The sequence below is a fragment of the Myotis lucifugus genome, unplaced genomic scaffold, assembly GCF_000147115.1.
Source record: "Myotis lucifugus unplaced genomic scaffold, Myoluc2.0 scaffold_76, whole genome shotgun sequence".
NCBI classification, from domain to species: Eukaryota; Metazoa; Chordata; class Mammalia; order Chiroptera; family Vespertilionidae; genus Myotis; species Myotis lucifugus.
In genome coordinates this window covers 281574-294051 of record NW_005871124.1, presented here as the reverse complement: position 1 = coordinate 294051, position 12478 = coordinate 281574, and the positions used below count along the sequence as shown (strand labels likewise).

At 38.3% G+C, this 12478-nt stretch overlaps 1 protein-coding gene across 1 annotated transcript in view; it reads right to left on the bottom strand.

Moving 5' to 3' along the window:
• Positions 1–12262, bottom strand: part of TSPAN7 (tetraspanin 7) — a 79301-nt gene extending 67039 nt beyond the window's left edge. The window contains exon 1 of the mRNA XM_006090556.3: positions 12164–12262. Within this exon, the coding sequence (XP_006090618.1) occupies positions 12164–12244 (81 nt within the window). The 5' untranslated portion in view covers positions 12245–12262. The remainder of the gene's footprint in view (positions 1–12163) is intronic.
• Between the last annotated feature and the right edge of the window lie 216 nt (positions 12263–12478).

Genomic DNA, 12478 nt, shown 5'->3' with positions numbered 1-12478 from the left:
GGGGCTGCACCTAGGGATTGGGCCTGCCTTCTGCCACCCGGGAGCAGGCCTAAGCCAGCAGGTCGTTATCTCCGGAGGGGTCCCAGACTGTGAGAGGGCACAGGCCGGGCTGGGGGACCCCCCCCCCGAGTGCACAAATTTTTGTGCACCGGGCCTCTAGTAAATAATGGTAAGCATGATTCAAATGGATTTAGTAGTTTACTATTTGCTTGAACAAGTATTTACTGTTGGTTTAACATTTTTTAATTGAAATCATTGTTAATTAAGAAAATAATGGTAAATACTCCACCCTGAAAGAAATGAAACATGATCCCCCACTCCTTAAGCTAGGCATAGTGACTTTTTTCCAAAGAGTACAGTATGGAAAGAGTTGAAAAGAGTAATGTGGTGAAAAATTTCACAAACTATTTCAGTCAGATGATCAAGATCAATATTGACAGGGATAAGTCATGTTGATAGTATATACTTTTCATATGATGTGATGAAAATGGCACCTAACCTCTGTAGTCTTCCTCTCCAAAACATATTAACCCAGTCTAATCATGAGAAAAACATCAAATAAATCCCAATTGAGAAACATTGCACAAAGTACATGATCTGTACTCTTCAAAATTATCAAAATCATCAAAAACAAGGAAAATCTGAGAAATGTAAGGAGACATGACTACTTAATGTAATATGGGATATTAGGTAAAAATTCAGAAAATCTGAAGGAAGTATGGACTTTAATTAATATTAATAATGTATCAATCTTGGTTCATTACTGTAACAAATGTACCATACTAATGTAAGATGTTAACAATAGAAGAACTGATTGTATGCTATAGGGAAACCTTATGCACTATTTCAACAGTTTTTCTGTAACTTTAAAACTGTTCTAAAATTAAAAGCTTGATTAAAAAGAATAAGGGAAGTAATCAATTCTTTGATTTTAAGGGACAGGTTTATATTTATTTATCCTAGATAGGAACACCCTTTTCCCAATGACAGAGCTAAACTCAGCAACCTAAACTTATATTTTTTGTTCCAATTCAAATCCTTCTGGAATCCCAGCTCTCTTTGGTTGCAAACTATAAAACTCAAAAAGTAAATCATCCTTAATTTCCAGGATAGAAAGTGTTCTGATTAATTTATATGTTTATCAAATATTGTCATAGACCCCTATGTGCAAGAAATTTTAAAAAAGCAACACTCTACACCATAAGGAATAATGTTGCTAAAACACATGTACCAAACTTTACAAAGCACTTAAATGTCACTTAACCTTCAACACTTTACAGAGGTGTGCAAGCATAGATATTCTCAATTCTGAAGAGGAAACTGAGGCTCAGAGTGGCTATTGACTTGCCTAAGGTCACCTGACAAATGTTGAAGCGAGACTTCACATCGGACTAATTTTAAATCTCCTGCAATAGAAAGAAATAATTAAAAGAATATCAAGTGAGTGATATAGTTTAGAATATGAAACAAAAATTGGGAGAAGAAATCTTCAAAAGCTTCATCAGAAATAGAAATTGAACACCAGTCAAGACAAAAATGTGAAAGTGATGTTTAGGAATAGTTACTGCCCAGCCTCATTATTAAGCTTTAGGTTCCTTTTCAACCCAAAGGGGTTGTGGAAAGTCCTGGTACAATCCATGGAAATCATAAACTCTTATTAGTGTTTGTGGAATAATAGAACAATTAACTGAATGAGGAATTCTATATATCACCAATGTTTGAAGTATGGTAATTGAGGTGCACAAATCACCTCATTTCACTGAGAAGCAAGAATTGGTAATCTAAGACAAGAATAATTGTTTCTATTCTCCTGGGGTGGAGGGGAGAGAAGATTGATTATTCAAAAGGAATGCTAAATAGTAACCAATAGAACCCACTTTTAAACCTATTTGATCAATGACAATTCACCTAAATCTAATTATCAATGACAACTCAACTTGCTTCAGGGAACATACTTCTGGAAGCCAATTACAATTAGTGTCCCATAAAATTCAATGTCAACCAATCAGCAGCAGATGCATTGCAGTGAATATGTTTCTCAAAGTTAATCAACAATGTTTTCACCCAAATAGTCATGGTTCTAAGGCAAAGGTCAACTGCTTATGCCTCTGTAATCAAAGTGATCCCCAAACACCACCACACTCTTCCCAAAGAGATCAGCAATCTGCTTCACTCATAAACTTTGGTAAGTAATGAATTCAGCTTTTGTGTTTTACATATTAGAGAACAGTCTCATCTTTTGACAGAGGGCAAACAAAGATGCTTAATTTCTCAGTGCAAAGATGAACAGAAATAGATTCCCGCTAACAGATGAAAACTACCCCAAACTCCAAGAATACAATTGGAGAACCTTGCCAAAGACAGACTCAGTGAGTAAGAAAAATACTAGATTGGCTACATCTTGCTTGTGGAACCTTCTCCTCAAATTAGCTTTATGGTACCACAGATCAATAAACAGGAAAGAATTCATATGATAAGAATTTTTTTAATAACAAACTGTATCATGGACCATAGAGTCACCTTCCAGGAATCAGAATCACCTTGGGAATAGTTTTTTAAATAACATGCCGAGGCTGCTCTCTAGATAAATTGAAACTTCACAAGAAGTTTCTATCTGTGTTTTAAAAATCGCTTTAGCCTGGCCATTGTGGCTCAGTGGTTGAGCATCCTCCCATGAACCAGGAGGTTACGGTTCGATTCCCAGTCAGGGCACATGCACAGGTTGCGGGCTCCATCCCCAGTGTGGGGCGTGCAGGAGGCAGCTGATCAATGATTTTCTCATCATTGATGTTTCTGTCTCTGTATCCTTTTTTTTTCTCTGAAATCAATAAAAATATATTTTTTAAAATTCCCTTTAGTGTTTCTGATGAGCACTCTTCTATTTAGGAACTAATAGCAAGGTCATGTAAGAGTAATAGGGCCATTTTGGTTTACTAAGAGACTGGAAAGCTAGTCCAGACTTTTGTGCAAAGCAGATAAAACCAACAGGCCAATGCTAGATACTCCCTAGCTATCTCCAGATCTAGGAGATTCCAGATGAATCAGGCCTGCTATTATATACTGAGTTCTCTTTGCATTAATGGTTTTCAATCTTACTTGTAAAGCCAAATCAACTGGGAGATTATTTTAAATATACCAATGTTGATACCCCACTCAAGACCAACTGAATCAGATCTGTTAGGGTGGTCTAAGCCAGTGGTCAGCAAACTGCGGCTCGCAAGCCACGTGCGGTTCTTTGGCCCCTTGAGTGTGGCCACGAAGTTTCAATCGCACTGTACGTGCGTGCTCGCACGTGGTATTTTGTGGAACAGCCACACTCAAGAGGCCGCTGTTTGCCGACCACTGGTCTAATCAAATATGTTAGGACTCCTTAGGCAATCCTTTTGAGTAAACAAGATTCACTGATGTAGATGGCTCAACTAGCACCTGTGCCTGCCCCACCCCATCTTCTAATATGACACCTGCAATTTCTCCTAAAACAGATCATGAAAAAGCCCACCATACATTACAAAAAGCTCTAAAGAAAATATTCCACAGAAGAAGTGATCTTTAATTCTATCACCAAACTATGTAACATGCTTACATGTTCAACTGATAAAATAACCTAAGAGGAAAACAAAACAAAGAGAAACTATCTTTCCCCCCTCCATCCTTCTTTTTCTTTTATGAATATTGGGGCTCTATATAAAAGAGGGCAAAATTGTTCAGCCAAGAATGAAAAGTATTCTGTCATGGCAAGGGGGGTAACAGCCCCCTCAAAAAAAATTAAAAGCAGTAATCCAATGATTTGCTTCCCATGAGGAGATAACCCAAATTGGAAGCAGCTATAATGGGACCAAAGAAGAAAAGACGTAAGAAAAAATACATATAACACAAAGTTGTACCCCTGATATTTCAAGTACCCACCTGGCACCATAGACAGTTATTACAATATTATTGACTATATTTCCTATGCTGTATTTTACATCCCCATGACTACTAGTATTTTGTGACTAACAATTTGTGATGGATTAAGAAATACAAATTGATATTCATAAGAATATATTTTTAAATTTTTTTATTGTTGACAGTATTATAGATGTCCCTCATTTTACTCTCTTTGCCCCTCTTCACCTAGGCCTTCCCCACACTATTGTCTGTGTCCATGGGCTATGCATATAAGTTCTTTGGTTAATCTTGTCCAAGAATATATTTTAAAGTGTGTTTCAAATTGATTTAGCAGTGCATTAGTCACCAATGTCAAGGGTTTAAAATGTTTAAACAAAGAAATACAGTCACAAATGACTTTTAATTCCCAGCACCTTCTGAGGTGCTTACTTAAAACAGTATATAATGCTGAACAGTCAATGAATCATAAATAATGTAGCTCAAGGGAAGGTCAAATCAAGAGGTCTAACTATAATTAAAAATGAAGAAAATATTTTATTCTATTTGGACAAAAATTGAGCTAGTTTCTAAGCAACAACTAAGTGGAAAAGACTTAATGTTCCCTAAATGCTATTAAAGTAGTGCACATATCCTAACTGAAAGGTGATTAAATAAGAAAAGACTATTCAGATTATAATGTACAAGTCCTATAATAAACATGAAGGGCCAACATTGTAATAACAGAAAAATAGCCCAGCAATAACCTATTTAACATTAAGTGCCCCACTCACCACTATACTTTGAACTCTGCTACTTCCACATTAAGTTAATCTAGCAAGGTCTGAATTAGGTCAGAAGACATATGGGCCTTCACCTGGTGGATAGAAATTAGAAGAGCAGAAAAAAGCAGCAGTAACCTTCAGAGCTTCATCCCCATTTGCCACACCCCATTCCCTGATGACCAGATGACCTTAAAGAGGATGTGCCTTCATAAGCCTGTTGCTGGCTAGAACACTCTCCGTGACCTCAAAAGCTTTTTAAAATTGAAAAGTAGATAACAATATCTACTAGAATAGCCCGACCACTTCCATTTTAGATGCTCTACTCAATCACTCACAATCAGCTACGTATTTAATTAGGACCATGCCATGTAGAAATACAGATATAAAGGGCTCCCAGTTAAAGATGATGGACTGAAAACATCTATTTACTTGGGTCAGCTCCCAAAACTCCACTGAAATGACACTAAAAAAATTTAACCCACAATAAGAAAGAGAATGAAACAGGAGACAACCACAATAACATTTTGGAAGCTGAGAAAAAGCCAAATCTTATGGCAGCTATGAGAAAAATCCAAGAATTAAATATTTGCACACAGTATTCCCAAAAGGCAACTCCATGCACATCTAAAACTAGGGATGAAAGGGGGCTAAAATAAGGAGGGTCTGGTAGAAAGCTTTTTGAAAAGCAATTAGATTCCCTCCAACTTCTTGTCTCTGGCCTATCTCACATTCCAGAACAGATTCAGACATTTATTTTCTAGTGAGGGTGAAACAGATGATCTCTGACCTAGAGAACAGAAGTGCAGTGGACATGGATTCTCTACTCGAAATAGTAGATTAAACAAAGGTTTATATACTGCATGTGAAGACACCCATATCCCTAACCTTCTTCATCCAGAGAGAAGATTGGAAAAATTTTCTGTACCAAATCTGATTGGACCATTGGAAAAGACTTAAAGATATTGACCTTGGTTCCAAAACTCAACTGTCAAATCACCTAACTTATAATCAACAAACTCCAATTTCATGCTGCAAGCTTCCAGCTTTTTAGTGTTCTACTCTTAAACATGTACAGAACAGGGAACAAATGGACACCAGAAATTTAAGGCAAGTCTGTAATATGCCAGAAAATAGACAAGTTTGGAAGAAACTATGTAGAAAAAAAAACTTTAAAAAATAATTAATATTTTCAGAGGGATTTTAAAAAGATATTACACTTATGAAACAAGAACACGATGATATATAAAGGAACATTCAGACCTTAAAAAGAGCTCATAGAAATCAACATATAAAATAAATGAAAAATGCAATTGTGACAATTAGAGGATCCATCTACAAGTTCTAACATTAAAAGAGAGAGAACAGAGAAATAAAATTTTTAAAAATTCGAGAAAATTTCCCCAAATAGAAGGGCCTAAGTTTCCTGATTGAAAGATTGCACAGGAAAGAGATGAAAATATAGACACAACAAGGCATATTATTGTGAAATTTCAGAGCACTAAGAACAAGAGTTTCCAAAAGCTTTTAGAGAAGATAATTAATTTTTAGAAAAGTCATAAATATTTGATTTCTCAATAGTAACAACAGGAGAAAAAAGATTGAGGGTTTAGGGAGAGGGAGATGGCAACATTCTGAGGGTTAATGATTTACAAACTAGAATTCTATACTTAGCCAAACTATCAAATTAAGCGCAAGAACAAAATAAGATTTTCACACCTGCCAGGTCTCAAAAATTTAACCTCCCATGCATTCTTTTCCAGAAAGTTACTAGAAGATTTGCACCACCAAAATGAAGGAACTAAGAAACAAAAATTGAGGATCCAACATAAAAGGAGACAGCATTCCCCAGGATGATAGTAAAGAGAGATTATAATGATGTCAGCTATTTCAAAACTACAGGGAAAATAAGCTGTGCAAGCAATCACAATGTACACTACATGGCTCAGCTGTGAACAGGCTTACCTAGTCGCATTAATGCGATCACTGTAGGATGTTACAGTAAACGTGTTACTGTAGGAAAAAGGGGGTAGGAGAGCTAAATCTTCATGTTCTATTGTGGGAAGACAATATATAATACCTAACACTGGAAAATCGAGAAGTAGTAAAGTAAATACATTACTTAGAAATGAAGGTAAAATGCTAAATGCAGCAGCTAAACTTCTATTGAAATAAATGGCATATAAAAGACATTCAATGAATGTTTACTGAGGTGCACTGACATGCAAAATAAACTTCCGTATGTGCCCAAATTCAAACACTATAAAATGTTAGGGACTGCTTTTTAATATTTTCCCCCTCTATTTAACCCAATTACCCAAAGTTTCTTGATGACAAAAAAAAATTAACTATCATTTTTTAAAATATTCCCCAAAAAAGATTAGTGATATTTCCCAAATGAAAAAACAATCACTTATATTTCACCAAAAGAGAATTTGATAGCACTATTGATAGCTAATTACCTCATTGGATAGTCAAAAAGGAAATACAATCCAATATACACTAGAATGAAGCAAATAATATTTCTTTTCACAATATTATTAGCAATTTAGATAAGATAGATTTAAATCTTAGCTTAAGACACAGATGAGTGTTAAAATATACTAAAAACTTAGAAATCCAAACAGATTTTACTCTTTAAGCAGCATTTTTATAAAGTTTTCTTACTTGCTGTTGAAAAAAATGTATTTGTCATGGAGGGATGTTCTGTTTTGTATTAGGACAAGATTGATACCTTTTTTATTCAAGCTTAAATTAAATTTCAATTAAAATTTTAGATATTGAAAATGTATGGCAAATTAGATGACCATTAACATGTAATAATTGAACTATCATTAAGATAAGCAAATCTTTATAAAGTCCTGTACCCTAAGTTTCCATACATCAATGTCAGGAACACATTTAAATCATCACAATAAGACTGGAAATAATATTGTTTTTAAAAGCCTCTCAAGTGAGGTGAGTAGAAATAAATGAGCTCAAGAGTAGTTAATACAATTTCATTTATTCATTCATTCATTCATTAAGTAAACACTTCCTAAGTAAACCTCCTAGGTGCAAGGCACTGTTTGCTAATCTTTAAAGCACAGGGTAACTTACTCCTAGGTGTGTTTTTTCCTCCTCTTCTATAAACCTGAAAACAAAACATAAATCGAGGAAAATCAAGGATCCATTTACATAGAATTCAGGTGATGTTATTGAACTCTAGGACAAATCATCCTAATCATCTACAAACTATTATATAAAGAAGTACCTACCTTTTATCTTCAAATAAAGAATTATGGTACAACATAAAGGATGTTTTTCTTCTTAATTGCAACTGTGTTGAGTATGCTCTGGTATCGTGGCTCTAAACACCAGTAAATAGAGCAAGTTTTGCATAACACTATTTTTCTTCATAGGACTTACTTCATGTAAAGTATAGTAGTGCAGAGGTTGCAGGCATTGTTTATATTTTGAGCCAGATAATTATTTGTTGTGGAGGGCTGTCCTGTGCATTGGAGAATATTTAGCAGCACATGTGGCCACTATCTACTAGGTGCCAATAGTACCCCACCCCCAGCTGTGACCAAACATGACTCCAGAACACCTCAAAGAGAGAATGCCAAGTAAAATAAAGATTTCTCTTTCATAATTGTAGACTCCTGCTTTAGCATATGCTCAGGTACATCAACCTCTTTTTTTTAAAAATATATTTTATTGATTTTTTACAGAGAAGAAGGGAGAGGGACAGAGAGCCAGAAACATCGATGAGAGAGATCGATCAGCTGCCTCCTGCACACCCCCCAGTGGGGATGTGCCCGCAACCAAGGTACATGCCCTTGACCTGAATCGAACCCGGGACCCTTCAGTCCGCAGGCCGACGCTCTATCCACTGAGCCACACCGGTTCGGCACATCAACCTCTTAATGCTACTGGTCTACCATGATTTTAAACTCAAATGTCTTCTAGTCTTAAATTTAAACTGTGGTAAGGGAAGAGAAGTAGTCCTACTAAAATAGTTCACCAAGAACAAAAAGGAAATAATCCTGCCTAATATTCCCTACATCTTCCACTTAAAAGAACACCAAGGTCATTTTTTGTTAGTTACTTTAACATAACCCCAGAAGTCCTGACAAATATTTGAGTATCTATTATGTGCCAGACATAGTGCTAGGTGCTAGAAAAAGATACATTCATCAACTGCATTTACTGAATTGATAAATCAGTCTCATAAACAGCATTTTCTTCATGATCTTTGATTTAGCAAAGGGTTCCTCAATATGACACAAAAAGCACAAACAGCAAAAAAACAAGTAAATTGGATTTTATCAAAATTTAAAGAAACTTTTGTACATCACAGGACACCATCAAGAAAATGACACGATAACTCAAGAATAGGATAAAATATTTGCAAATGATATATCTGATAAGAGACTTGAATCAAGAATATATAAAGGACATTTACAACTCAAAAAAATGATCAACCCAAATAAAACAATGGGCAAAGAATATGAATAGACATTTTTCAAGGAAGATATTCAAATAACCAATAAGTACATAAAAAGATACTTGACATAATTACTCATCAGGAAAATTCAAATGAAAACCACAATGAGATACGCACTAGGGTGGCTAGAATAAAAAAGTTGGATAATAGCAAATGTTGGCAAGGATATGGAGAAATCAGATCCCTTATACACTGGTTGAAGGAATGTAAAATGGTGCAGTCACTTTGGAAAACAGTCTGTCAGTTCTTCAAATGATTAAACATCGAGTTACCATATGATCCAGCAATTCCAAAGATAATTGAAAACATGTGTTCATACAAAAATTTGTTTGTGAATGTTTATGGCACCATTATTCATAATAGCCAAAAGATAGAAACAACCCAAATGTCCATCAATGGAAAGTGGATTAACAAAATATTATACAATCATGCAATGGAGTATTATCTGGCCATTAAAAAAATGGACATCAATGAATCTTAAAAACATTATTCTAAATGAAAGAAGCCACTCACAAAGACCACATATTATATAATTTCATTTATATGAAATAAGCAGAAAAGGAAAATCTATATACAAAGAGAGTAAATTAGTGATTGCTTAGGGCAAGGAGGGGTGAGAATTGGGGGGAATTGGGGGATGATAGCTCAAGGGTATGGGGTTTCTTTTTCAGGTAATGTAACTCCTAAAATTGACTGGGGTTGCACATGTATGTGAATATACTAATAACCACTGAATTGTACACTTTAAAAAGGTGAATTATATCTTTATAGAGCTGTTACAAATAGCATATAAGATACAATAGAAAACACAGCATTTGGACCACGGTTTATTAATGAAAATGTCTTATTTAAAATACCCTTGCATCTGGAAATATCTCATTCTTTTGGCTGTGAAATAGGAAATGATTACTGAATGGTATTTAAACTATTGAAAAGGTTCCAGATAAACATTTCATTTAAGACTATAAAATATTGACAGTAGGAAAAAATTAAAATGCAGGCACCAAGGAACATAAAAAGGCATGCTTAAGACATATTAGGGGCATTAAGATTCACAGGAGGGGTTTAGGAAGGTAAGTAAGAAGAGTTAAAGAGCTCACATGAAAAGCCTCAGTCTAGAAGACTCCTTCCTTTACCAGCCTGCAGTGATGCTTAAGGAACAACACTCTTTTGTATATACTGTAAACCCATATGATTTATTCCAGTAACAAATAGGAAGTCAAGTAAATACTAAAGGGCAAACACAAAGAGATTTAAGGAAAGAAAAAAGGTAAACCAGTTCCCAGGAATAGCTTTTAGGAAGGTTCATCAAGCAGCATGCATTATTTCTTTTTCCAGACAGGACATAAGATGATCTGTGCATAACTCACAATTCCACTACTGAACATTTTCAATCTATGTCGTTTTCAGTACAAATAAAGTGTGTTTCAGTTTGCCTTGTGCAATACGCCAGTTAATCTATTCTATCTCATTTCGGAGCTCTTGATATGCCTGGTCCCCAGGGTCCACAGTTTACCTGACCCGAAGAATCACCAATGCCAGTGACAAGGGGGTGGGGGGAACATTAGGGGGGTTTTTTGTTTGTTTATTTTGTTTTGTTTTGTTTTAATCCTTATTAAATTTCAGCTCCTGCCTTGGCCATTACAAACAGCCTGGTTCACCATCAAGCAGAGTCTGCTACCTCATAGAGCAGGGTGCCCAGTTTTAAACCAAAATTAGAGCTATTTGGGAGGTGGGGGGGGGGGGCGCGGGGAGGTAGCTGTGGCAAGGAGAAAAACAACCAAAGGCAGGACTGGCTTTTTCTACAGAGCCTCGGGTTTCAAAATGACTGCCTTGGAAGCTGAATGACCCAGATTATTGAAGAAGGGGTGGGGGTTGGCGGGGAATGGTGGACATTCATTCTCCAGCAGAATGGCTGTGGTTTGGTGTGGGAATGGAGAATTTCAGGAAGGGGGGGGGGCTATACATGGAAACAGAAATAACAGGAAATGTTCTTTAGGTACCACCCACCCCTCCATCCAAGTGAATCACTGCAGTGTCGGCCCAGCATTGATTCCACGAAATAGGATGAGGTAAGGCACAGCCTTGAGCCCGCCCCCCACCTCCTCCCCTCGCCCCCCACCAGCACTCAGCAGCCCGCATCTCAAGGTGAGGTGCACCACACAACTCCTGAGACCTCGGCTGAAGGGCTGACGTCACCCTTCTGCATTGAGCTTCAAGGACCCATAGCAGCACTATTAAGATCCTGTCACCAAGTGGCGGAGATCCTCCCCCAGAGCTCTGCGGAGGAGCTCACGCAATGATAGACAAGATGAAAAGCGTGAGGGTGAAGGGGGGTGGGGAAAGGGTCGTAAGACCCATCTCCTGGGTCGCCAAAAAAGCTCAAAGATGCCCGCTGGTTTATGTAAGAGCCTCTCCCCTCTTGCGTCTTCCCTCAGCGGTGGCTGCATTGACGGCGGCGCCTGCCCCCGACCCCCTGCATCAGTGCGCTTGGGGGCCTCTGGTTACCCTTGCCCTGCCAGAGAGACACAGAGCTCCTGGCGCTTCCCTCTTGCAATCCCGCGGGGTCAGGAGTAACCAGGAATCTGGGATCAAACCCTGCGCTCCCACGCCCGCTCCCAGCTGGCCACAGGTTAGCTCCAATTGGCACCGCAAACAAGCTGGTAAGGAAGGTTAGGAGGGGTGTCCAGAGAGGAAAATAGACTAATAAACCCGCAACTTTCCCCAGAGGCTGACCCTATCCAGAGAGCTTAAAAAATAAATCAATGCATTAAATTTTTTTTGGAAAGGTCGACAACCTGACGTTATCACCAAGCAGACCCTTGCAGCCTACACCGGGCAGGGTCCAGGGTCCAGGATCTGAGCAGCCACAACGCACCCCGCCATCCTGCAGCCCTGGCCCAGCACCCTGCTGGGGGTCCAGATTTGATTTTGGATTTGGGTTTTTTCTTCCCCCTTCCTTCCCCAGAGCATCACTGCACGTACTAACCCACTGCAGCCAGCCTACAGAGCCGGCATGGTCACTCACCCAAAAGACGAAGGAGTAGATGATAAGGAGGGTTTTGAGACAGGTTATCACAGGTTTGGTCTCCATTCTCCTCGATGCCATACTTACAGAGCCTCCGGTGGCCGCTACCCACGGCAGCCTGCGGGCCGGGCGCTTAGGAGGGGGGAGGAGGCGGGGCAGGGGCGGGGGCGGGGGGCGCGTGCCACCGGAGGCCCTCGTGCAACGCGCGCGCGCAGGCGAGGCTGCGAGCGAGCGTGAGCGCTCACTCCACGGGGCACCCAATGGAGGAGCGGGGCCTGGCAGTGACTGCGCATGTTGAGAAGGCTGCCTGCCAGG